This window comes from Ooceraea biroi, chromosome 7, assembly GCF_003672135.1.
Source record: "Ooceraea biroi isolate clonal line C1 chromosome 7, Obir_v5.4, whole genome shotgun sequence".
In the NCBI taxonomy this organism is placed as follows: Eukaryota; Metazoa; Arthropoda; class Insecta; order Hymenoptera; family Formicidae; genus Ooceraea; species Ooceraea biroi.
Genome location: NC_039512.1, coordinates 4,149,983 through 4,175,735, shown reverse-complemented (window position 1 = coordinate 4,175,735; position 25,753 = coordinate 4,149,983). Strand labels below are relative to the sequence as shown.

The following is a 25,753-nucleotide window of genomic DNA, read 5'->3' as shown; positions in this document are numbered from 1 at the left end:
ATTTTTTTCTGAGAAGAAATTCTCAATAGGGTGAATGCACCGTTTGTGGCCATTGCGCCTATTTTGGCCATCTTCGTCATTTATTAAGATTTTCTAAGTTAGGGTTGGCTGTAGTGCGCAGCAATTTATATAAAATTGTGTAAGATATATTTATATATTCATTTCGCGATTGCTGCGCACTACAGCCAACCCTATAACTTAGAAAGTCTTAATAAATGACGAAGATGGCCAAAATAGGCGCAATGGCCACAAACGGTGCATTCACCCTATCTACTTTCATCTTACAACTCTATTTTTGACTGAAATATCTGCGACGCAAAACCTGTATGGCATATTTTACGCCCTTGGTTACTGGTACAAGGATCTCTCGAGGGTTCGTTGTACCTGCGACCCCCGGAGTGTCTCCCGAAAATTCGTGGTCTTCTTTCCCGTGTCCCTTCGTTCTCGGTCGCCGGAGGAACACGACATGGCAACAGGAGGAGCGACGCCGGCGTCTACCGGCCAGCTGGTGGCACGCGTGACGTCACGAGCCTACCTACCTACCTATTCACCTAACACACGAACGTGCCACGGACGCGTCTCACCCTTTAGCGTCGGTATACTCTCGCTCCTCCAATGGTTCTCTTTCTCTGACCCTTCGTTTTTCTCTCTCTTTCCGGGCTGACGCGTTCCTTCCCCGCTCCGCTCGCCGTGCGCTCGCGCGAGCTTATAAGCCGAAGCTCCACGCTGCCGGTGGAGTTTTAGATATAATCTGTAAGATCTGGAAAGACAGTCGAGACTGACAAGTCGTATAGAGGATCGGAATGAAAACAAGTTGATCACAACAGTAGGAGTATTGGCCGTACAGCCTAAGACCTAGGTGTGTGAACCAGGGATCCCGGAGAGTTCGAGTTCAAATCTAAGGCAGTCTCCTAGTTATTTTTCGCCTCTTACAAATCAGAAGTGGGATAAAATCCGTTACCCCTCGGAGAGGAGGGAGTTGAGAAGCAGCTGGCCGGTAGTGAAGCCTGAACATGGAGGTTGGGACGGACTCAGAGGAGTGAACCAACATGGAGATTGGGAAGGACTCAGAGGAGTGAACCAACATGGAGGTTGGGAAGGACTCAGAGGAGTGAACCAACATGGAGGTTGGGAGGGACTCAGAGGAGTGAACCAACATGGAGATTGGGAAGGACTCAGAGGAGTGAACCAACATGGAGATTGGGAAGGACTCAGAAGAATGAACCAAAAATGGATGTTGGGAGGGACTCAGAAGAGTGAACCAAAAATGGATGTTGGGAGGGACTCAAGTGGAGTGAACCGACGATTTGGAGACATTCGGGGACGAATGTAATGTCAGGCTGGCCGAGTTGTAAGATCTGGAAAGACAGTCGAGACTGACAGGTCGTAGAGAGGATCGGAATGAAAACAAGTTGATCACAACAGTAGGAGTATTGGCCGTACAGCCTAAGACCTAGGCGTGTGAACCAGGGATCCCGGAGAGTTCGAGTTCAAATCTAAGGCAGTCTCCTAGTTATTTTTCGCCTCTTACAATTCAGAAGTGGGATAAAATCCGTTACCCCTCGGAGAGGAAGGAGTTGAGAAGCAGCTGGCCGGTAGTGAAGCCTGAACATGGAGGTCGGGACGGACTCAGAGGAGTGAACCAACATGGAGATTGGGAAGGACTCAGAGGAGTGAACCAACATGGAGGTTGGGAAGGACTCAGAGGAGTGAACCAACATGGAGATTGGGAAGGACTCAGAGGAGTGAACCAACATGGAGATTGGGAAGGACTCAGAGGAGTGAACCAACATAGAGGTTGGGAGGGACTCAGAAGAGTGAACCAAAAATGGATGTTGGGAGGGACTCAGAAGAGTGAACCAAAAATGGATGTTGGGAGGGACTCAGAAGAGTGAACCAAAAATGGATGTTGGGAGGGACTTAAGTGGAGTGAACCGACGATTTGGAGACATTCGGGGACGAATGTAATGTCAGGCTGGCCGAGCTGTAAGATCTGGAAAGACAGTCGAGACTGACAGGTCGTATAGAGGATCGGAATGAAAACAAGTTGATCACAACAGTAGGAGTATTGGCCGTACAGCCTAAGACCTAGGCGTGTGAACCAGGGATCCCGGAGAGTTCGAGTTCAAATCTAAAGCAGTCTTCTAGTTATTTTTCGCCTCTTACAAATCATTAACGTGGTCGCTACAGATGTTTCAGATGTAATTGAGCGTGATGCTGTCGGAGCACACCGTCGCCGAACTGTCACGGCGCGTGTCGGTTGCGGCGCAATATTTGCATGCATCGTAACAACGTGATATATATATAAGACTGATACAGGACGGAGAATGCGATGAATTATGCAGGCATGAGGGGCGAGAGGTCGCGCGAAAACGATAATTAATTCACAATCGTTACGAGAGCCGCGCGGTTAAGTGATACTATTAGCGATACTATTCAATGTAATCTGACGCGGTCTTAAAACTTGCAAATTCGCTGGGACAAATACGATTACAGGTTGAATCAAATAACGCCATACTGTTTCCAAGTGAGACGTATTTAAATGCACAAGTGGGAACAATTGAACGCTATTGACTGATACTAATGTGGCTATCATTAAGAATTCCAATATTACTTTAAATTGATATTCGAACACTTTGGGAAGCCATTAATCACCTTTCATTACTACAAATGTTCGCGTCTCCTCATTAGTTCTGCTCGAAAGAGCATCTACTTGATGTTAGCTCACAAAGCTGTCTCGTTACTGCGTGCGCGCAAAATACAATCGACGCATTTGTTTCGCCCGCGAAATCTACGAAAGATTTGGAGAGATGTTCTGGACAGATATGAATATACATTGGATGGATACACAGCAAGCTGCTACCTATTCGTTGATCATGAAATCGGGAGAATCAAGAGAAGTATCAGTTTGGTTGGTCGATCGACATATAGCACGGACTGCGCACTTCGTACATGGAAGCCCTCAAAGTGTCGCCAGAATTAGACAAAGAGGGAACGAAGTGACGGCCAATTGCTCTCTTTTTCCAATTCTCTGTTACGCTGATTAAAAAGAGACAGAGCTTGCCCGTCACCAGTCGCTGTCTCTTTCTTTCCCGGTCATATTTTTCTACGCCTGACAAGGGAAGGTTTTTAGGTGTTACACTCGGATTTCAAACATTTTTTGCATGCAGGTAGGGAGGTTCCCAAATAGAAGAAAAAAATAAAAGTAGCGGCCCAAATGCATATTTGCGCAATTTTCGATGTTAGGTTAACTATTCAAAAATGCTATTTCCAATCGAATTCTTTACATTTTTTATTTCACCTAATGCACATTTATATTGCTTTGAATAATTTTGTGTGTGTGTGTGTGTGTGTGCGCGTGCGTGCGTGCGTGCGCGTATGTGCTTCTGTGTGCGTGTGTGTTTAGAAAATACGAGCGTCTAATGTAATCTCGTGCCGCGCGAGCACAGTGCGTATAAAAGGCCCATTGCTCAAAAATGGTATTTGCATCGTAACTTTTTTAATTTTTTACTGCAACTGCCAATGCACACAATTTGGAATAATTGTACATTGCGCAAATCGTAGTTTGCTCTTTCTGCGTGATTTATTGTACGCGACTTTAAATAGATTTGACCAGAATCCATAACGAGGACATAAAAGATCTGGTCAAGGGAGGTTTTTAATTCTTTCAGTTTTAATTTTGGTTTTGATTTCTTTTTAAAGCGTTGTGCATTAGGTGAAATAAAAAATGTAAAGAATTCGATTGGAAATAGCATTTTTGAGTAATTAACCTAACATCGAAAATTGCGCAAATATGCATTTGGGCCGCTACTTTTATAATTTTTCTTCTATTTGGGGACCTCCCTACCTGCATGCAAAAAATGTTTGAAATCCGAGTGTAACACCTAAAACCCTTTCCTTGTGATTCCATACTATACTATACGTTGATGGGTCGGTCCCATTGCTACACGCGATTACGTACGCGCGCACGAGCGCGCGAGCGCAAGAGTGGAAGGAAAGAGCGGGCAGAGCCGAGTATCAGCGACACGAGCCGATTCGTTTCCCCCACTACCGCGCCCGATCTCCGTTGCTCTAGCCGTGGCGGAGAAGATGTGCGCCCCTGGGTGGGGATAACATCTGCTCTTAGCGTGATTGCCGTGTATTGATGTGGCTTTATGGCGCGCGCGGCGGGCTGCGGGCAACAAAGTAAACGTATGATCCTTAATGTGCCGCCGCGAAAATTCGAGGCCGTCGCGTTAGCAGCACCACTGCGTAGCTCGCGGAAGGTCGTCGCCGTTCGAGAATCGTTCCGGATAACTGGAGATTCGATTGGTCAAGGATCAAGGAATATGCGTCTCTTGCGTTTATCGGCCTTCTCGCATGTCGCGCGTCGCGACTTAAAACCGTTTCGCAATTATGATTATGTACGACGTAGATGTGATATACAGGGTGTCCCGGGTTTTAACCGACAAACTGCGGGAGCATATTCTACTAGTGGAAATAAGAAAAAATTCTTATATCGAGTTTGCTTAGAAATGCTTTATTACAAAGTTATACACCAATATTGAAAAGAAATATGAGATAAGTAACAACGGAACATAGTGTAGAATTTGCAAGGTCGAAGATGTTATGTTACGTGTATTCACATGTATTCATGTTCACTATGTTAAACCATTCAGTATGATTGTTACTTTCACAAGAGTAGCTGTTAGATTTCAATCGTCGTGTCAACTAGCAATTACTATCAGAATGCCAAAAGTGTTTTCAAATGAGGAATACACCGATATTCATTTCGTGTACGGATTCTGTGACGGAAATGCACGAGCTGCCGTACGAGAGTATCAACGTAGATTTCCTAACAGGAGAGTACCAGATAGATTTAAAGCAACGAATTACTAATTCAGTTACTGAGATGCAACAAAATTTTCAGGAATGTCGTACTGTAACAAATTCTGTACTACGTCGATGTCTAGCTTGTTATCGATGTGCAAGGACAACATTTTGAAATGCGTCACTAGATCATTGCGTAGATAATTTTTATTTTTGTGAAAAAATCCGTTGTTACTTATCTCATATTTCTTTTCAATATTGGTTTATAACTTTGTAATAAAGCATTTCTAAGCAAACTCGACATAAGAATTTTTTCTTATTTCCACTAGTAGAATATGCTCCCGCAGTTTGTCGGTTAAAACCCGGGACACCCTGTATATGCTAAAGGAGTAATTGTTTTTATTTGGATTCGCAAATGAAAAACGAGAGTGTAGGATGTATCGTGAATGGAAAAATATTTCATTAGCATCTTGGAGCGCGCGGGCTCTCCATTCTACCAATTTACTTCTTAAAAGAAATGCACTTCGATAGGTTATCGGATGATTGCGCAATATATTACTTGCAATTAATCAATTAAGAGCTTAAAAGCACCAACGAACGATTCTCCACCTATCGCACCATCTCCCCTCGTGCCGAAATAAATATGGATGATTCTGCGTTTTTGCTGCATATTCATGCGTTACGGATCGGCCACCGGGTTTCAGACGCATCATTCAAACATCGAGACGCAGTATCTCGTCAGTTCGATACATCGAGCGATGTCTGCGGTTATAATCGAAGACTTGGTATAAAGATTACGTCGTGCCTTTTCGTGTCAAGTGCCTGACTCTCATCACACTTTCTGTTCGCTAAATGCATATTCACGATCGACCGAGGGATCGAGCTTTCGAAAAATGAAATAAAGAAAACCGAAAAGAACGAGGCGAAAGTTCGGCGTGGCGCTTGGCTAAAATGCGAGTCCGTCCATCTAAAATCTAGGACACGCATACAACGCCGAGCATTGATAACTTTACGCACGTGTTCCTATGGTGACTGACTCTTGCGGATCCGCCGACTCGGTTATCGGTGGCGCACGTGGCGGATTATACACGCACCGCGAATAATGCGGCGGGGTGTATTGCGTGAAACCCAGTGATTCGGAGAAAGTGTTGTAGGCACGGCAACGACGACGACGACGACGCGGCGCAGCTCCTTTCACGCGGTCCCGGTGTTACTGAACCTGCTCGTGACGACGCAACCGCGCACGCACATTCCGCATCGCGCAGCGAATCCGAACGGATTTGCGCGCGGTTCCGCCTTCATTAATTTCTCTAACCTGTTGCGCGATCTCAATTAATTTTTATAATAATCTGCACGCTATGCGGCGCGAGCTGGGGCCGGTACTCTCCTCTCCTCTCGGCCCGATGCTTTCGTTCCATCAGACATCTTCGAGCGAGAATTGTGATAAGCGATAGCAGATAGTTGTACTGCTGACATGCACCGCTGAGCTGCAGTTTCAGATATCAGGATCGCGCAATAATGCCCACAAATAATTTTCTGCCCGCTGTTTTATGTATTTGCTCGCGACGTTCTTACACGACGAAGAAAGTTATGTAAATCGTTGGTTATTGTTTCTTAACGGGCAGGATCGGCTTCGTTGTCACAGATATTGTTTCAACATGCGATTATTACGAAAGCATCGCATTTTATTTCCACACATTTATACCTGACGTCGCAAGTCTCGATGATCTTACGCGGAAATTCGTGGTGTGCCTTCCTTATCAAGCGTGTTGTGCCTACTGGGCGACTCTTCTGCTGCTCCGTTCTAAATACGAGCGATTTTTTCTAGCGTGTCGACGTCTTCACTCATTGCGGCTGCAAGAGAAAGTCGTCCGAATGGTCACGGCCTATTTAACTACACAACACTTCGCACAACCTCGACGAGAACGCTCGCGTACGCTCTCTAAATCGAGGGAACAGCGGAATCCATCGGCAGTGTTGTCTCCTCGTAGAAAGGGACAGAGCGACGGCGAGACATCGCCGAGAGCAATCGGAATCCGAGACGAAGAATCGATAGCAAAGTAAATTCAGGTGAAATTTCGATCAGATACGTTTTTTTAGATACCGTGATCACGTGTTATATATGAAGCGTGATCACGAAGTTATATAAATGCGATAGATTAAACCGCGATTAATCTACCCAAGTTTGATCGTGAACCTCGGCGAAGATATTTATAGGCGGTTTTGGAAGTTCTGGAAATACGTAAAAAACACGTAACGTAAGCAGACTTTCGTTTCCATGTGGGACGCGGTACCGTTCTTCTTGCGAGCAGTTACCATTTTTCCCGACTCTTTTCCCGACCGTTTCTTTTTCCTGCCCTCCTCTCGCGAGCGAGAGGGACACGCCATTCATTTCCGTGAGAGCTTCGCTGCTCGCGTGCGAGGACGGCGAAATTCTTATCATGTCGACCGATATATCGATCGCTTGGGTTCTCACGAAAAAAAAGACCTCGCACGATCGCGGGAATGTCCGAAGCAAACGACATCGCCTCAATCGCGCGACGTCTCGTTTATTCCGGAAGAGTTGTTATAACTGCGCGTCATTTGCACGTTGGCACAGAAACTTTAACGTGAAATTGCAACAACTACGAAAGTGTTGCCACGCAACGACGTCGTCGTAGCGCGCTGAAAAGATTCGTTTCTTTCATCGTCCGGTCACAAGTGAAAGTCCTTGCGTGTAATTAATGAAGCCGTGCCGGGATCCACGTCTGTAATCAGGGCTAGACGGATCGCCATGCGGTCTCGGTTGAATTTACGCATTCATGCTGTCGTATTTGCAGGATGGCACAAATTCCGCTTATTCAATTTTCCATCAAGTTTTCCGCCGATACTGCATAACATCCAGATTAGCGCAACACTCAGTAATGCAGGATAAATAGGATGTATAGATGTAAATATAGAAACACGACTACGCTGCATCCTTTAATTAAGCCATCGATTTAATCTTTCAGCGCTCAAACTAGTAGATTCGTTACGCAAACGAATGCGCTTGCTCGACATCAGGATCAATTTTCCCCCGCATGCATCTGCATTTAATAATACCGTTTGTAAAACAAGTGATCTTCGCGGTTTAACGCAGCAAATACATAAAACATTTGGAATGCATTCAAATTATCGTAAAAATAAAAAGTTATCGTCGGGGCACGAATTGGCCAGTCATGCCGATCGTGCGATGAAAACCTTGTGATTATTTATGAGTTATACATATACGATGTGCAATGATCAAATTGCACATCGACGTGGTTCGCTTTAGAGAGGTTAATATTAATAAAAAGATTCCGCTCGCACAGTATTGTGAAGCAGAAGTACGCGCGAAAAGCCGCGTGAGCGTGTGAAGTGCGGGCACTTTCTCTATGTTTTCCTTCGAAAACAAAGTAATCGATACGTGCATTTAGCCCGAAGGGATGACCCGCGCATCGATTTTTGTGCTGGTGGATAAAGTTTTATGAAGAACCGCGTTGCGAGCCTCCGTTCGCGACGCGTGCATCGGTAGTTTTACGACGCGTTTGAAACACGACGATATTGAGCTCGGTGGTTAATAAACCCGCGAGCCATCCAATGTACTCGCACGAGCGTATCCTCATTATACGGGATGTCCCGGAATTATCGCCACCGCCATTGTGCACTCGCTTCGTTCCAGGAGCGAGATAATCTTCAATCTGTTCGCTCCGAACAAACTGCTGCCCTTCGAAGAAAATTATTCAAGATATCGAGTGCGACGATTCTGGAGAAATGACCGATAATGATGAGAATTTTCAGACTGGTACTTCGTCACGAACAATGGCTTCCAGCAATTTAAACAGATATTCGTCAGTTCCGTCCCAAACAGCGTCTAACAACGCAACTTCTGGACGATCCGACGAATGGGTCGTTATTACTTGCAAACAAGACTTAGACTGACTGCTAACGTGTTTGAGGAGCACGCTAAAATTGATCTGCCACATCCGGCTACTCTAGAATTTTACTGCTCCGGACCAACGTGGGTTAAGGCAGCCGAAAGAAAGAAGACGGGCTCCTGAAGATGGGCCACGCGACGTCGCCAACGTCGCGTTCTCTCCGCGCGGTTCACCGTCCGCGAGATTATTTATAAGCGCGCGTGTGCGCGCGCGACCGAGCGCGATTTCTTTTTATCCGCTGCATTCCTTCCAAGGCCCCGACGGAGAACGGACCGAGCAACGGGCCATCGTCATGGTCGTCCGTTCGTTCCCGCGCGTAGTATACCGACAGTGCTTTCTGGCTCTCTCGTTCTCTCGCTCCGTCTCTCTCTTGCTCGCACTCGAGCCCTTTCTCGTTCGATATGGCACCGCCCGCTGCCGCCGACGCCGGACGTCTCTCGTTTCGGTGGAATATCGATGGCGCACGTCGACCGAACGTACGCTCGAATAACGCTCACGAATTATGAGCTGCCGCCCTACGCTACCGTCCGTTATGCGATTATCCGAGTTACCCGGAGCATACGTAATGTGGCTATTGACTGGCGCGTTTCGCGAACGTAAAAGTACCGCGAACACGGGACATTCCGTTCTCCCGCAATGAGCTGCGAGCTTTTACAACTGAGCTCTCCCGAACGGAAGTTACTCTTTCAGCACCTATCTCGGCAACTGCTCTTGCGCTGTTTCAAAAAGAATTATAATTTTGATAAGTGTCATAGATGAAAATCCCAGCGGAGCAACGCGTACGCGCGCATTCGCTTGAGATTAAACAGGATTACGCTTACGCCTCTGGAAATTCTCTCGGCGAGAACGTTAAATTTTAAAGTTAAGCGTCTCTGTAACGAAGTTTGTTAGGAAGAGATACGGATAAGTTTTCCTCCCGTTAAAATTGATGCAAACAGCCGGTATAATGACGCGAGCATGTTCACAGCGAGAAACATCGTTTACAGTCGCGCAGCGATCGAAGCTCGTATTGTGGTTTTAGGGGAGTAGTTCGCCCCATTGCTGCCGCTTTCAAACGGTCGCGACCAAACCGACATTGTTACTGAATCGCCATTAACTTTTGGCAAGTGGTATGACTGAATTGTTATTTATAGCGCGAGTAACTGCGTACGGACATTTACGACAAGCCGATTGTTCCGCGATACAGATTCCAAGGAAATACCCTGACGATGCGCCATTTTGCATATTGCATTAAATTCCCATAAAAATAATAAATTAGATATTACATGAAAAACGACGTAGCAACACGAATAACAGTACATTTCTACAATGCATTTCTAAAACCGAGCGGCGTTCTAATTAGCTTTTTTTTCGTTTGGAAGATTGCTGTACGACTATCGCTCACTATTGCCCTCTTTCGATGACCCGATATTAAGGGGGGAGCCTGCTTTAGAACGCTGAAAATAAGGTATATTTTACGAATTGTTTTTGGAGAAACTATACAGCGGATCATTATAAAACTTTTATGCATTTATTAGTACATGTTTAAAGGTAAAAAAATTATTTTTTTATTTGAATATATCGCTTGTAGAGGTCGTCCTGGAGAAATCTTAGTGCAGCCGCGTCGCCGGCATTGCAAATTGCTGAGCATTCTCCTGCCTCCAAATTTCGTCTAAACTGAAAAATTGAAATATCTTCTCGTTATTTATGAATTCCCATCGTCGATGAACCAAAGAGAGAAGAAAAAAGTTGAAAAGTGCCAAAATGGTGGAGCTTAGAACACAAAAGTACGATTTTTAGGCAAAGTTTTTGAACTTTTTCATGCAAAACTAATTGTTTAACTTAATGTTTTTATGAATATTAAAGGTTCATCGACGATGGGAATTCATAAATAACAAGAAAATATTTCAATTTTTCAGTTTGGATGAAATTTGGAGGCAGGAGAATGCTCACCAATTTACAATAAGATGCCTCCAGGACGACCTCTACAGGCGATATATTCAAATCAAAAAATAATTTTTTTTATCTTTAAACATGTACTAATAAATGCATCAAAGTTTTATAATGATTCGCTGTATAGTTTCTCCAAAAAAATTCGTAAAATTATACCTTATTTTCAACGTTCTAAAGCAGGCTCCCCCTTAAGACGGCGTATACGCAAGGATCTAAATTTAGTCGAGCCCCGAGGTTCATTTAATTGGCAAAGACACTGCGTGCGACAATGATATAATAATCCTGCGCGTGACGACGCTTCGTTCTCGACGGAATCCCGCCGGAATCATTCGCGGCATTGCGCTCGCGGAATTCTTTAAGCAATCCGATATTATCATTTGTACGTTAATTTTCATAAATTCTTTGTCATTCTACTCGTCCCCTAAATTCACACTCGCAACATTCACGTTACCGTGTCAAGACGATACGCCGTAATGTTGAAACATTTCTCGCTCTCGCGAGATTAACAGCGACAGCGACGACGAAGGCGCACGCGAGGCCGGCGGAGTACGACGACAATGTGTTAGCGTATGTAAATAAACGAGGGGATTGGGAGGAGGGGGCAATGCTCGCGAAGGGAAAGGGTGGAGGGGAAGGTGAGAGAGAGAAAGAGAAAGAGTGGGAGAGAGGGAGGGGAGAAGAGTGGGAGGGAGGCGCGAGTCGGCGACTGCAGGCGAACTTCGCGCGCAGGTTAGGTAACGCGTATCCATGGCGGTTTTTCCCCCGCGGAGAAAGTTAGTTTAGGCGCACCTCGAGCGTAAAATCGCCTCTCGACGGCGATCCTCTCTCTCTCTTTCTCTTTCTCTTTCTCTCGCAATCTCTCTCTCCGTCTGTCATCGTCGCATTGCCATTTACCAAAAATCTTTCTCAGTCGCACGTGCTGTCCTCTCGCTTTATCCCGCGCGGAATTACAGAATCTAAATTTAACAATTCTGAAAAGTCGTTTTGCCTACAGAATTAAGGAAAAAGCGGAAACGATGCTTTATGACCATCTCCGTTTCATTTTTTATCGCTTTTTTTTTAAGTATCAAGTTAATGTATATATTTCTGACGATAGTAAAGAAACATAAATACGGAATTGTATACAGGGTGTCCCGGGTTTTAACCGACAAACTGCGGGAGCATATTCTACTAGTGGAAATAAGAAAAAATTCTTATATCGAGTTTGCTTAGAAATGCTTTATTACAAAGTTATAAACCAATATTGAAAAGAAATATGAGATAAGTAACAACGGAACATAGTGTAGAATTTGGAAGGTCGAAGATGTTTATGTTACGTGTATTCACATGTATTCATGTTCACTATGTTGAAACGATTCAGTATGATTGTTACTTTCACAAGAGTAGCTGTTAGATTTCAATCGTCGTGTCAACTAGCAATTACTATCAGAATGCCAAAAGTGTTTTCAAATGAGGAATACACCGATATTCATTTCGTGTACGGATTCTGTGACGGAAATGCACGAGCTGCCGTACGAGAGTATCAACGTAGATTTCCTAACAGGAGAGTACCAGATAGATTTAAAGCAACGAATTACTAATTCAGTTACTGAGATGCAACAAAATTTTCAGGAATGTCGTACTGTAACAAATTCTGTACTACGTCGATGTCTAGCTTGTATCGATGTGCAAGGACAACATTTTGAAATGCGTCACTAGATCATTGCGTAGATAATTTTTATTTTTGTGAAAAAATCCGTTGTTACTTATCTCATATTTCTTTTCAATATTGGTTTATAACTTTGTAATAAAGCATTTCTAAGCAAACTCGACATAAGAATTTTTTCTTATTTCCACTAGTAGAATATGCTCCCGCAGTTTGTCGGTTAAAACCCGGGACACCCTGTATAGTTATTTAGATCGAACTACGTTTTCACGTATTTCTCAGTGCTGTATAATTGCTACATTATATTGTGATTTACGATTCAAGATAGCTCCGGCGATATTCCAAAATAGACTTCTTTTCTCCATTCTACTTTCTCTCGCTCTCGCTCTATTTTTCTACAGCAGGATTTTGCAATCCGCCGTGATGAATTGCGCGACGACGTTGACGTCTCCGAATGTAATATAATGACTTGTCTTTTAATTTTTTTGATTAATTTAAAATTAAATTGTTACCGTTTTTAGATCTTTAAATGCCCTCATTATTTTTGTAATTTGAAAAATAATTGCGACCGTTTCTGAATTATGGCGGAAAAATGATTACATCGAAACCATAATAAATTTGAAAGTATTGATAGCAGATAGAATCTTTCTACGTCGATAGGAAAGATTAGTTTGGCAACAAGTGTCGCAGCGACCGCCAAATTCTTTTAATGGAGCTATCTTTAAGATAGCAGCCATCTTGTAAATGCGTAAAAAGTACTTTACGCGACATCTTCCGGTCGCGCGACGAATATTTATTTTGATAATTATTTCCAAGTATATGCGTGACTCGAACGATTATTCCGAGAATTAATTATTCCTGACTTTATGACGCAGATCGAGAATCATCTTATTGCACAAAGAGAAAGAATCATCATTTGCATTATAAAGTACAACATTGTCGCAACCGAATTAATTAATCTTTGAAATTATAAATGAAAGAGAGAAAGAGAGAGAGAATTATAATCACGTAATGAGCGCGCGACCATATAAAACTGATCTTGCTCGCGCGTTCTAATTGACTTTCTCAAGGCATGTAGGCGATCGATTAAGCAAAGGACCTTCTACAAGAAAATAGATGACCGTGGCTATCGGCCAATCTCGGTGGAACGGCGGGATTAACAATTTTCACGCGAGAGCGCAGGATCGATCGGAGATTGGGAATTACCGAGGATCGGACGCGGTTTCGAGTGTTGCATTACGTGCTGCGCACGCTACGTGCCCTCGTCGAAAACCGGAAATGATCTCGTGACCAGTCGGAAGCGACTTCCATGACGGTTTGAAGTATCTGCCCACGGGAAGAACGTTTCTCGAAAACGGTCGACGCATTTCCCCGAACGTCTTCTTTTAATAAAAAGTTCAGAGAAATCACATCCTAAAATCACAGCCGATCAAATGGATGGGGACATCGATGCGATCGTTTCACGTAACGAATCGGTGCAGGCAACCGGTCGAAGATGAGAAATTTCCACGATGACGATGAGCGACGATTTCCCGCGGCCGTTAGCGCGATTTCGCAAAGTCGCGCGGCGATCCGCGAAACAGTCCGATGCGTCATCGTCGTCGTCGTCGTCGTCGCTGATTGCGAGACACCGCCGATAGCGGTACGCGGTGTTTTTCCCCCCTACCGGCTTAAGTAGAGGCGGTCGGGATTTATTTGCCGCGCGACGAGACGGAAAGACGGAAGCGTCGTAACTGGGTCAGTCGCGAACGACGACGGCGGTGATAGAGGAAAAGAAAAAGAGACCCCGTCGTCCATTATCGGCTTACTACGCGAGTGCGTAAGTGCGTACTTACGTACCGCTAACTTGCCTCTTTCCCCCCTCTTCTCGCTGGCTTGCGTGCGTTCTACCGTCTCCGGTATCGTTGTACCGTTAGACGAAAATCTCCCCGTAATAAGTAGAAAGATATTTACGCTGGGAAAATCTCTACTGAGAGCAATGAATAATATAAATTCCACGCACATTATCGACCGTCGGAAATTGCCCGCTCATTGAAATGCATAGAATATCGCTTTCGCGAGAATAGATTTGCGAGTTTGCAAAAGACCTCGTACATCGTCTCAAACACGAATAATAATAGTGATAATAATTAATCACACATAATGTAATAATAATGATTCTTCAACGCACTTTCAGTGACGTGATAGTAATTCTAGTGTCCTTTCTTTTGATTGTAGACGCTAAAATGAGATTGGAGGAGGACCTGGTAATCCGCAGGAGCCGACCCACGATGATTTCCGCTAAGTACCGTGCACGCGAGGAACGCCGCCGACTGCTCAAGATCTCCGCTGGCAAGCTGAGGAGCATCGACGACCCCGAGGCGAGTCTGTGCCGATCGGTCCTCATAAATAATGCGGTGCGACGGCTGCAGCGCGAAAATCGGGACGAGAAGACGCGGAGTTACGGTGGGCTGCCGATAGTGACGTACTTGGACGACACCAGCAAGGAGAACAGCGTCACCGACATCCTCATCGCGGACGTGACGGACGAGGATGTATCCTCGAGGAAAAGGTACGCGTTAAATGGGAAGCAGTCTCGCGTGGATCGCGCTCGAGTAGAATGTTAATTCAGGACTCGATCGCGCAACTGAAAACGATAATTGCTCTTGTGTCGAGTGATCTGATTCGGACTTTGACCTTCGGAGAATTTTGATTCGGAGAATTCCTTGTTGAAAATTAGAGTACGACTTGTGGAGGATCTTGCATGACGCGGTATAGTCCATGGCAAAATAGCATTCGCGTATCGAGATTTATTGCGTTTCCTTCGTAGCGCAACTTTTTCGAACGATCATTTCCGTTGCAAGACCCGCGCGCGCGGTGGCGACTTGAACGTCTAAAGTTCTCCGCGACTACTTTCTTGCGTCACATTTCCGCGGATCTAAGCAGATACTTCGAAACGACTCAATGTTGCAACGCTCGTTGAAAGATTTACATTTGCAACATCGTTGAACGCAGGTTGGCCGACGACTCGAGGAACGACGGGCTCAGTTGCAAGCGGCAGAGGCACGACGACCTGGATCTGCAGGACGACGTGTTCAGCGACTTCTACATCCTTCCGCCTACGCCGCGCCTGCTCTCGCATATCAACGAGATCCCGTCGGAACCGGAAGTGTCGCACCACAACAGCCACCATCTGGGCTTCCCGGAGGACCGCCTGGGCGGCGGCGTGGCTGATGTGCGATCGGACAACGGCGTGAGCAACACCTCCGGCACGGCAGCGCTCAGCGGCGACCTTGACAGCAGCACGACCTGCTGCTCAGTGCTCTACCCCGTGGGCCTTGACGACGCAAACGCACATCTCTCGAGACCGGGGACCGATTTGATGGAGGTGAGCGACGTGGTCGACCCGGACCGGCTCTGCGACTTCGCCAGGTTCGCCGATTCGGCGAAGACGCTGGAGGAGCGGCTGGCCGAGTTGCAGTCGTTGGACGAGCACTTTGATCTTACCAAGTTCGAGCGCAACAACAACCAGAGCTGCGGCAGGGCCTTCCACGATATACAGACCTTCCACAGCCTGGTGCCAGGCCTGGAGACCTAGATGGCAGAGGTATGCCTCGAGCTGTCTGCAGCGCCGTCATGGGATGTCAGCGACACCGCTGGAAAGTAGCAAAAAACAACTTTGTGGACACTGAGTCGTCTGATGAGAGCTCGCTATACGAATCTAGGAGCCGTTGTTTGCCGCTGTGGCTTGCTCTCGTGCTCTCGCAGATGGACCAAACACGTGACCAAACGCCGATGCCGATGCCGTATGAGGCACATGATATAGTCGCACGCAGAATCGACAGTAGCCGATACGATGCACGGTCATATCGGAGTCCGTCCACCTGCGGACGGACGAAACTCACGAAAATGCGGAAATTGCAAAACTTGCGAAAGAAGCGTTCTAAAGAATTTCTTACCGTGGGCAAACGGATGGGCGAAATTATATCTCTTGAGGCACGCAATTATTTATCTATCAACACTAGAACTGCAAAGCGGAGCAAAGATACTATGCATGCAAAACAAGATGACTTTTTACACTAAGTATTTTAGAAAGAAATGTTTTAAAACTCTCATAAAGGGTAAACAATACATAGCCTTTTTTTCGATTAAACTTTCAGGAGCGGTTCTAGTGTTAACCGAAAAAACGCATCCATCATTGATAAGGTAATATCACGAACCGAAAAAGATTATATATGTATACGAAAGTTTTATCTAAATTTAAATTATTGCATTAGTGATGTGTTAAAAAAGTATCGAAATGAAAACAAATTAATCTTACAAATTACATCTTAAGATCTTAAGATTAAAAAATTCAAATTAATCCATTACATGGATGCGGATGCGATGCTATGTAACATATAATAAACCGTCATAATATATTCATAGTATCTCGGTCGAATCATCGCCTACGAAGTCTGACTCATGCTGGTAATAATCTACTTACAGCACTGACTCAATGTTCAGCCACGAGATACTTAATAACACGGTAAACGCATGCCGCTCTTTAATCGGCCTTTCTATTTAGCGGTAATCTTGGTAAAAAAATTTTTTTAATCCACCTTGCATACATCGCAATGTCTTTTTAAATTTTACTTTTTTGTAAAAAGTCTGGCCTTTTTTGTGCTGCCTTTTTATAGGATAGCGTTTTATATGAAGACTAGATTTTTTATAAAAGACTGAATTTACAAATATCTTGACACACGTACGTAGAATTACGTGTACATTTATATATCTATACTTATACATATTTCTTCTATTTTCTTATTTTTCTTTTACAAATTATTTTATAATTTGTAAACTCGTAAATATAGGGTTATATACTTTTTCGAATATTTAGTCTAATACTGATTTTTCACACCGTTGTTACGTCGAAATTGCTAACGGCACCCACATGCGCGATCACGGTTCAAGTACTCACGTACTCATCGACGCAGTCCTCCGCGTTATCCGCCCAACCTTGCCCGCGGGTAAATCACGTCGAAGCACCTTGCTGCAGCGTCGAAGTGTCGTGAAGACACGTGCCTAAATATGTACTTCGTTCGTGAAAACGTTTGGTACGGACGCGGCATTCGGCGAAGCGCGTGACACGCACATTGTTTGTACATATACAGATAGATATTTAAGAGCACGTTAAGGATATAGGATGAATTATATTGAGAGATAGCATGCCGATATACGGCCGATCCGCCGACGAGAGAACTACGAGTGCGCGCGGAAAGCACCTTCAACGCCTGCGAAGTCGATAACTCGGAGCGAAAGCGTTTCGAGCATCGAAATTCTCCGTGAAGTTTCTTGGGTTTTGTTACTTTGGACCGTTACTGAACGGGAATACCGTTGTAACCGACTCTCGCCGTTGTCTCATTCGAAGACACACGTTCATGCTTGTCTTTGCGAGATCTGAAATGGCGTTAAGCGTGCTCTCCGCGCGATTTTATAGTCTAGGAGAAATGCGAAGCGGAAAATCGCACGAAGGTCTATAGTTGTGCAACTATAGTTTTCACGACGATGTGAAACAATCCTTTCTGCGTTCGGGAGCATTATTCTACAGCGAATCCTTTCCAATTAGCCATATTGAAAACTTGCTGTCTCGCGATGCAGTTTTCTCTATGGAAAAACAATTCGATTTTTAGCATTCTTACCGACAAGCTTCGTCACTACAGGACGAGTGACCATTTTTAAATACCTAACGTGATTCGCTCCAGGTAATGTGTTCCATTTTTTTTACGCGCGACAGCAAGACACGCTACCGCGTGACGCCACGACGAGCCTTAGCTGTTGTACGTTATTGTACCACTTTTGTTAATGATATGCTTTATGTTCGACGGGTAGACGCCGTAGCGAGCAATAGCTGTATTCCCCTACTGGTGGTTTCCTCCTATGACATTCAGTACATATATGTATAACTATCGAAAAATCGAATTAAATAAAAAATCACGAAATTTAATTTTTGATATATCTCACCATAAAGTGACAAAATTCAAACACGGAAGGAAGAATTCGATTCTCTATTTTCTGCGGATAACAGTGTCAAGCTTGCATCTCACGCGAGCATTTTAGTGAATTATAACGAGCGTGTTATAAATTATTTTTTGTACGCCACATTTGGTTGTGACTGATCAAGATACTTTTTTTTCTTAAAACATCGTAATTAAAACATCGTTCGATCTTTCATGATCAATGCAGAAATCTATCAAGAAGCAACAATCGACTTTTTTGAGAAAGATGAGAATTTCGTTTTTATATCGTATCGTTGACCTTTTTTTATTTGACACTTGCAAATGTTTTTGTTAAAATTAAATTAATTTTTAATTTAGTTATGTGTTAAGAGCGTGCTTGTATTAATTGCGAATATTATATTGTATATAGATACTATTATATTATTTGAAGATAGTTAAGTCATGTCGAATGATCAAGTATTTTCATGTGCTCTTCACGAATTCTGTGTAGTGCAATATCTTCATTCCTTGTATCTGCTAATGCGTTTTTCCATAATTTTCATAGGCGTTTTTCCATGAGTTTCATAGACAATTTCTATTTTATTTAGAAACCGCCATGGTTCGATATTTGTTAAATTATTCCTTGCTCGCACAAATATGTATAAATCCTTCTTACATTATGTATAGTTTTGCATTACGAGATTCTCTAATATTACGAAATAGCACATCCATAAATACTGATAAATGTAATATTTCAACATTGCAACGTTTGTTTAAGGTAACGCATAAAAAAACACTCGTCACTTTATTGGAAATGTATTAGAAAATTCTCAATATCAGTCACATGTCGCTGGTAGGCAATTTTTTTCCTAACTTATTTATCCCTCACAAAAGTGCTAAAAGGAATTGGATAATGTTTCGGAATAATTTGTCTCCCATATATATGTCGCTTCTGCCATCTACGTACAGCTATTTTATTAAGTGTATAAAAAGGCTGCTTTTATATCCATAAATGGAATTCTTTTCAAAATTAACGCCACTATACCTTCGGTCAATGAAGCTTTCCAATGCAAAACTTCCAGATGCAGTAGCTATTACCAAATCAGATCTTGAAAATATATATCGATGAAAAAACTACTTAAAAATGAATGTTTTTGCGGCATCTGACGTAATATATACCGTCACATAATTTTCCACAGTCTCATATTCTTAATAATCGAAGTTGGAGAAAGCAGAGGAAACACTATGTGGGTAAAGACAATTCCGTGGCAACGTCTGGACACAAATGCACAGATAGATCCAAACTTCCTTCAAACGCCTGGGCCACGTTTCTGATAACTGTGTGATGTGTATGTGGGCGACGGAATCCACGTGTATAGCTGTTCCCGTGATACTTGATACACATCGCGAACGACAGCTCAACTCGCGGCTCAAGGCGTTTACTTGTAAATAGTTGCCTTAGCACTACTAAGATAATTAGCTATGTATAAAATTTCATACGTTGTTTAGGTTTTTAGTACTAGTTATATCCGAGATCAGTTACCAATTATATGAACAAATTGCAAATAAACTGCAAAAAACAACCGCTGTCTGTTCAATCTCTCCTCACCTTATTGTCATGAGACATCATTGTGCGTATATTAGGATTTAAGAAAATAATGGACTAAAAATATCAGAAACAAATCTCTCTTTGTAAAATTTCTGTGTGTGCATGCACGCGCGCGTGTGCGTGTGTGGCAACAGTTTTATAATATCGAATATAAATTTTACAAAATAGTAGACAAGACAAAAGAGCATACAAGAATGAACATTAAGAGACCGCCACGAAGATCTATTAGAAGTAACTACATTATTTTTACAATACGTATACCTATACATATTAGGTCGCTGCATAAGTTCTTACCGATGGATCGATAAATAAATCACCTCAAAAGATGACTTCTTCTTTTGATGTAGTATTCGCATGTTGCTGAAAAAATGGAAGTCATAGAAAAAAACGATGGAAAATACTTGGATTGATTTACGTTGATCGATTGTTTCATTTCAGTAAAGAAAAATTACAAAAGTGGCCAGAAATTATGCACCGATCTAATAATAATTATCTAACTTAAGTTAGAGGTATCACAATTTCCATTACCAATTGCTTAAGAAGCATTTACGCTTTTCTTGGGTATGAAAGCAAGAACCGAAAAGAAGACGCATACAGAAACAATGTCATGTTTATACATTATTTATTTGTCGTTACGTAATATCATGTACATTATGTAAATCGCAGTGGCAGTGGTAATGAAATGGGAGGCTGCACACTTTTGGTGGTTTTTTTGTTCTTTTTATTAGTTTTTTTTTAATTGAGAGTTGCGAATATATATATATACAAAGGATGGAGAACTAATTATAATAACTATTACGCTTAAAAACTAAATAAACAAAGGATTATCATGCTAGCATTAACGTGTGTGTTAATATTAATTTAAATAACATAATAGAGTCGTAACACTGTTGAGTGTGTGTGTGTGTGTGTGTGTGTGTGTTGTTCGTGTATGCGTACCTGTGTACATGTATGTATGAGCATGGACGCGCCGGGACCGGATAGGACTCCGATTACGCAGACGAAGCACCGTCTGCCTCTCCCCCGTATCCTGTCTCAACACTCGGACTCGGTGCGCCCCTCCATCTCCTCTCCTTTATTGCCCTCGAGCATCATTTTTACGCTCGCTCGCTCGCTCGTTCGTTCCTTCGTTTGTTCGCGATCGATATATTCCTCCGATTTCTTCCCGCTGTGCTTCTCTTTCGATCACCGAACATTACTCCTAAGACAGAAGGGATTTCTCTCAAAAAGCAGAGATCGTCCGCGCGTTACAAGTATTGCTTCGACATCCCCATCTTGTCGTCTTGTCCGTGATCGTCCCTCATCGGACAGACCGGGGACCGACAATGATTCCCGTCAGGGATCGATACCGACGTCGACACACCGGATGTCCGCCGACTGCGACACGCAGCGATCGATCTGGATCGCGTGCGTGTACGCGAGCGGGAGTATGCGGGGACGACTCGTTTGCAGATCCGTAATCCGCTCTTATCACTCGTAACGATCGTAATGATAGCATGATAGTACTTGGAGTGTCATATCTCACGTGGGATTCAATTAAAAGACAACGTATGCGAAGCTAATGTGACACGCAAGGGCGCGAGGAGTATCGCGACGATAAAGCTTATTAATTCAAACAGCCATCCCCTATCTAAATACACGACGGCAAATCTTGATCGCGACGTTCTTATACGGTAATAAATCTTTCTAGTTTAATGATGACAAATCTCAAGTGGCGGATCATACGGATGTGATCGAGTCGACCCCCCGGTGAATCGATTCCCGATTCGCGCTTTGGTCACGATCAGCTTAAAACGGTAAGCTGTCGTACATAGGATGCACCTCCTCACAGTTGGAGAGTAACGTCTCCCAATTAACACGTTTAACGTGTTTAGCACGTTGGATGCCGAGAATATTTTCTACGCAAACTTTGCATATTTACGGACCGCGTAAGCCTCAATGAAATCTTTAGTATTACGCGCGCGAGCATATAAAATATCGCATAATCGAATTCAAGTTCCATGTTATACTTGCAGTATAATTCTATTTCAGTGATAACCCCCATAACGCTATGGAGGAGTCGAGTACCGGCTAGCAGTGAGTCTGCACGGCATCCAACGTGCCAAGGAAGGCTGCGGTCGCAAAGATCGAACGATCGAAACGAGACGCATCGTGATTACGCAAAAACACACTTGGATCTCGCACAGGATTCGTCTTTCTATGCTAAAAGTTGTGCGTTTCGACACATGATAATCCGCGCACGATACATCCCGAGACGTTGCCTTAGTCTAGATCGAAGAACGCTGAATAATATCTGGACATTACTGAAAATACGTGAACTGAAGAAAATTCGAGATTAACTGCTTTCTGTGTGGTATCGTCAGTAAAAATAATATATGAACAAGTCGACACATCATTCAATTCCTGCGCGACTCGATTATTCGTGATATTACACAAATCAAGTAGTCGATAATTTATGTATACGGAAATATCAGACTGGTTAGTCTCCATTTGTTAGTCACATTTTTTTAAATTTTGTCATTCACGTGTGAACGGCCGCTCGTGATATGGTCATTTTTTTAAGATATCTGAGTGAACAAAATCTGAGACACATGCGCGTTTGTTAAGTATTTCAGCAAATATTTTCAACGTATAAACGTAAAAAGAAAATTTTTACGAATATATTGTAATTCAAGTCAGATATCTGAAGGGAACAAAAGAGTAGGACATTGATTTAATTTACATTTTCAATAAACTTGAAAGAGTAAATTCTACACGTCAAATTCATTCTAGAGTCAATTCTTAATTTGAAAATAAAATAATTGTTGTCGAATCAATATTTCGAATAATCTCATTGAATTTCCGCAATCAAGCTTGCGAGATCGTAGATCTCTGCAGTCAATACTAAATATTCTTCACGTGTTTTCAAGATTGAGAGGAAAGAATATCGAGATACGTATGCAGTGCGTTTTTGCGATTCATCGATTCGCTTCGGTCGCTGTCGAGATTTTTTTTCTCGAAGAAAAATATTTGCGAAGCGAGAGACAAGAGTGACGGACCGCGGGTGTCGTCGCTCGATGTCATCCCCGACGTCTAAAACCGTACGACGTAACGTTATCCTCGAAAAGTCCGACTCGTTTAAACCCTAGATACGCGTTTATTGCTTCTTGTTTATCTCGATTGCGCGCAGCGGTTTTTTTCATTTTCCCCTTTTCTTGCCGCTAATAAAATATCACCTCTGCGAGAGACGATCGACCGAGGACCGTGAAGCCGAATTTTGAGATCGCGAAAATTTGCAAGCCGTTTCATTCGTGAAGCTGCAAAAAATCCTAAGTTCGATCACACGAGCATTGATCGAGATTTATAAATAAAGCATAAAAAATACTACTTTAGTTACTACTTTACGTAAGGAAACTTTTAATAATACATAATTTGAAAGAATCACTTTCTACAATTAATCACGCTACAGTTAATAAATGTTAATTACGACTTAACAGCGTAATCGAGTTAGCATCCTTAAAAGGCACGATATTAAATATAGTAATTCTATCGTGGCTTCTCGATCCCCCGATTCGTCGTCTTTTTGAAAATTATTATCCTTTCACGCACACGCAAAGAACATCGAAACATTTTGCGTAACACTCTTCCCATTCTCCATCACATCCTCTTGTACATTCTCATTTTTCGTTCTCTCAAGATCCATTCGTTACCAAGGCCGCGATATTTTCTCTGGTTTCACTTTTTTCACGACAAAGACACGCGAAGTAATGCAAAGCCGAATCACTCGAATGGTAAAATATGACAAACGTGCTCGATAAGGGATGCATCATAAGTGCATCGCTCAAGCGATTGCTGGTTTACAAATTACTTATAAAGTTTACGGCCAATTATTCACAGCGCCTGCACAACCTTTGTCATCAAAAAAGTGAAATAATCAACTGATAACAAGAGTGGATGAAGCTGTTGCTGCCATAAGCACAATCGACACATTCGATTCATTCACATTACACATGTCAGTTTTCCGACGTGTCAGTCATATTTGAGCAAAACCGTTGCGTTTCTACAATATTATAAATCGTTTCCTTCGCGGAAGAAGTAAATAAAAGCGTAATTTTATATAACAATGCTGCAAATAGGTTCATATTATAAAATAATAATTTTTATACAACACCCTTAATCCTACCAAGTTGTATACCGTGCGTATACATCGTGTTACTCATCTCATTAGTCACTTATCCGCCTTTTGTTTTTGTTAAAACATTACGAATGTTATAATACATTGAATTCTGATATGATTTCTGGTCTCTACAGGAGAAAGATGGCAATTACACACATGTTGAACAATTCGAGTAAATCAAATTCTTGTAGCAGCATCTTCATCCACCCGTACTTTCACAACTTCTTACGCAATCTTACCGCAAGGGTGGCATTACCCTCCAACATTCTCGGGACGTTTACTGACTCTTAGGATACACGATGCCGAACAAGTATATACGTTGAAATTAATTGAGCACTTGAGCAATCAAGATGGAGAAGACACAACTAATGCTGCCACTTCGCCTAGATGGAGAAAAGAAATTTATTTCCACCATCCACATGTAAAGAAATTTGTTCGAGAAGAGAAAATTAACTTCTCTACGAACAATATTAAAATTTTTTTCTTTACATGTGAGTGATGATAAATGATGATTATCGCTAACTGATGTCAGTGCAACGGATCGCTAAGAGTCAAAAATTCGTCGCCATGCATTTACGATAATTACACTCTGCCGCCAGAAAAATAGAATTCTTAAAACTTAAACTCAGTTCTCGTTTCTTCGCGATCCGCAAAAAACCCTTTCATTCTCCTTCGTCGCATCGTACGTGTGCTCGCGTAACGGAGTAGCCGCATTGTGAAGTGTGCCGTGAACATGAAGCAGCAAATGCAGCAATATAAATACAACTAATGAGTACTCGGAGTGAATCCGAATCGGTATTCAAATTGAGCATCCAATGTAAATGAGAATTTGAAATCTGCTATTTAATCTAACGAAACTGATCGATTTCTTTATCTGATTATTAAAGGGCACTTTAAATCTTTAACTTTATTGCTGCTTATTGATCAGTGAATAATAAAAAATCAAAAAAATCTACGGTAAAGCATAGGAAAATTCCAACACTCTTCTCATTATTTGATTTGGTATAAAACAGTACAGTGAATTTTGCTGAAAATAACAAGTGTTTCTGCATCCGTTCATTTTTGCGGAATTTAATAAACTAGAAAGTGAAGAGAGAGTCGTTCGCATTAACATTTTGTAAGATAATGTTACAATGTAACGGTATCTCAATCGTTCGTACGTGTTGCAGTTGCTTTATCTCGTTTTACATTACATATGTTTACGACACACTCCCATTATGGCTATTTGCGATTTCAGAGATTCCCACTGCTCGTCGATATAACAATACTTACATTCATCATCGATCACTATGTCGTCAGTGATTTGCCTTTTTTCTTTAATTCGATATACATATATATTTATAGATATATATATATAGATATATCAAAAATATCCTTAGTAAAATAAAGCATTTATATATATAACGTACCGTCAAGTACCTTTTTCATATTATAGTATTATATCTATTATTATATATATATATATATTTCATATTTATAGATTTCTTTATAATGCAGTGTTATTTATATATATATATTTAATATACATATAATACCTATGCCTTCATTCGCACATTCGCGCACGCGTATGTGTGCAATTGCCTGTACATTATTGCGTGTAATGCCTGAATACATGAGCACGCGCGAAATACATGTGTGTCTTGGATGTCACATGAATATTTTTACAATAAATGTTTTACTTCGCATGCTCATGGGTACATGTATATGTGT

At 42.5% G+C, this 25,753-nt stretch overlaps 1 protein-coding gene across 2 annotated transcripts in view; it reads left to right on the top strand.

Moving 5' to 3' along the window:
* The window catches only part of LOC105277557, a 112,007-nt gene extending 92,146 nt beyond the window's left edge, over window positions 1-19,861 (top strand). For both annotated transcript variants that reach the window (XM_026971554.1, XM_026971556.1), the window contains exons 2-3: window positions 14,539-14,872; window positions 15,316-19,861. In XM_026971554.1, coding sequence (XP_026827355.1) covers window positions 14,539-14,872; window positions 15,316-15,898 — 917 coding nt within the window. In that variant the 3' untranslated portion in view covers window positions 15,899-19,861. The remainder of the gene's footprint in view (window positions 1-14,538; window positions 14,873-15,315) is intronic.
* Window positions 19,862-25,753: the final 5,892 nt, after the last annotated feature.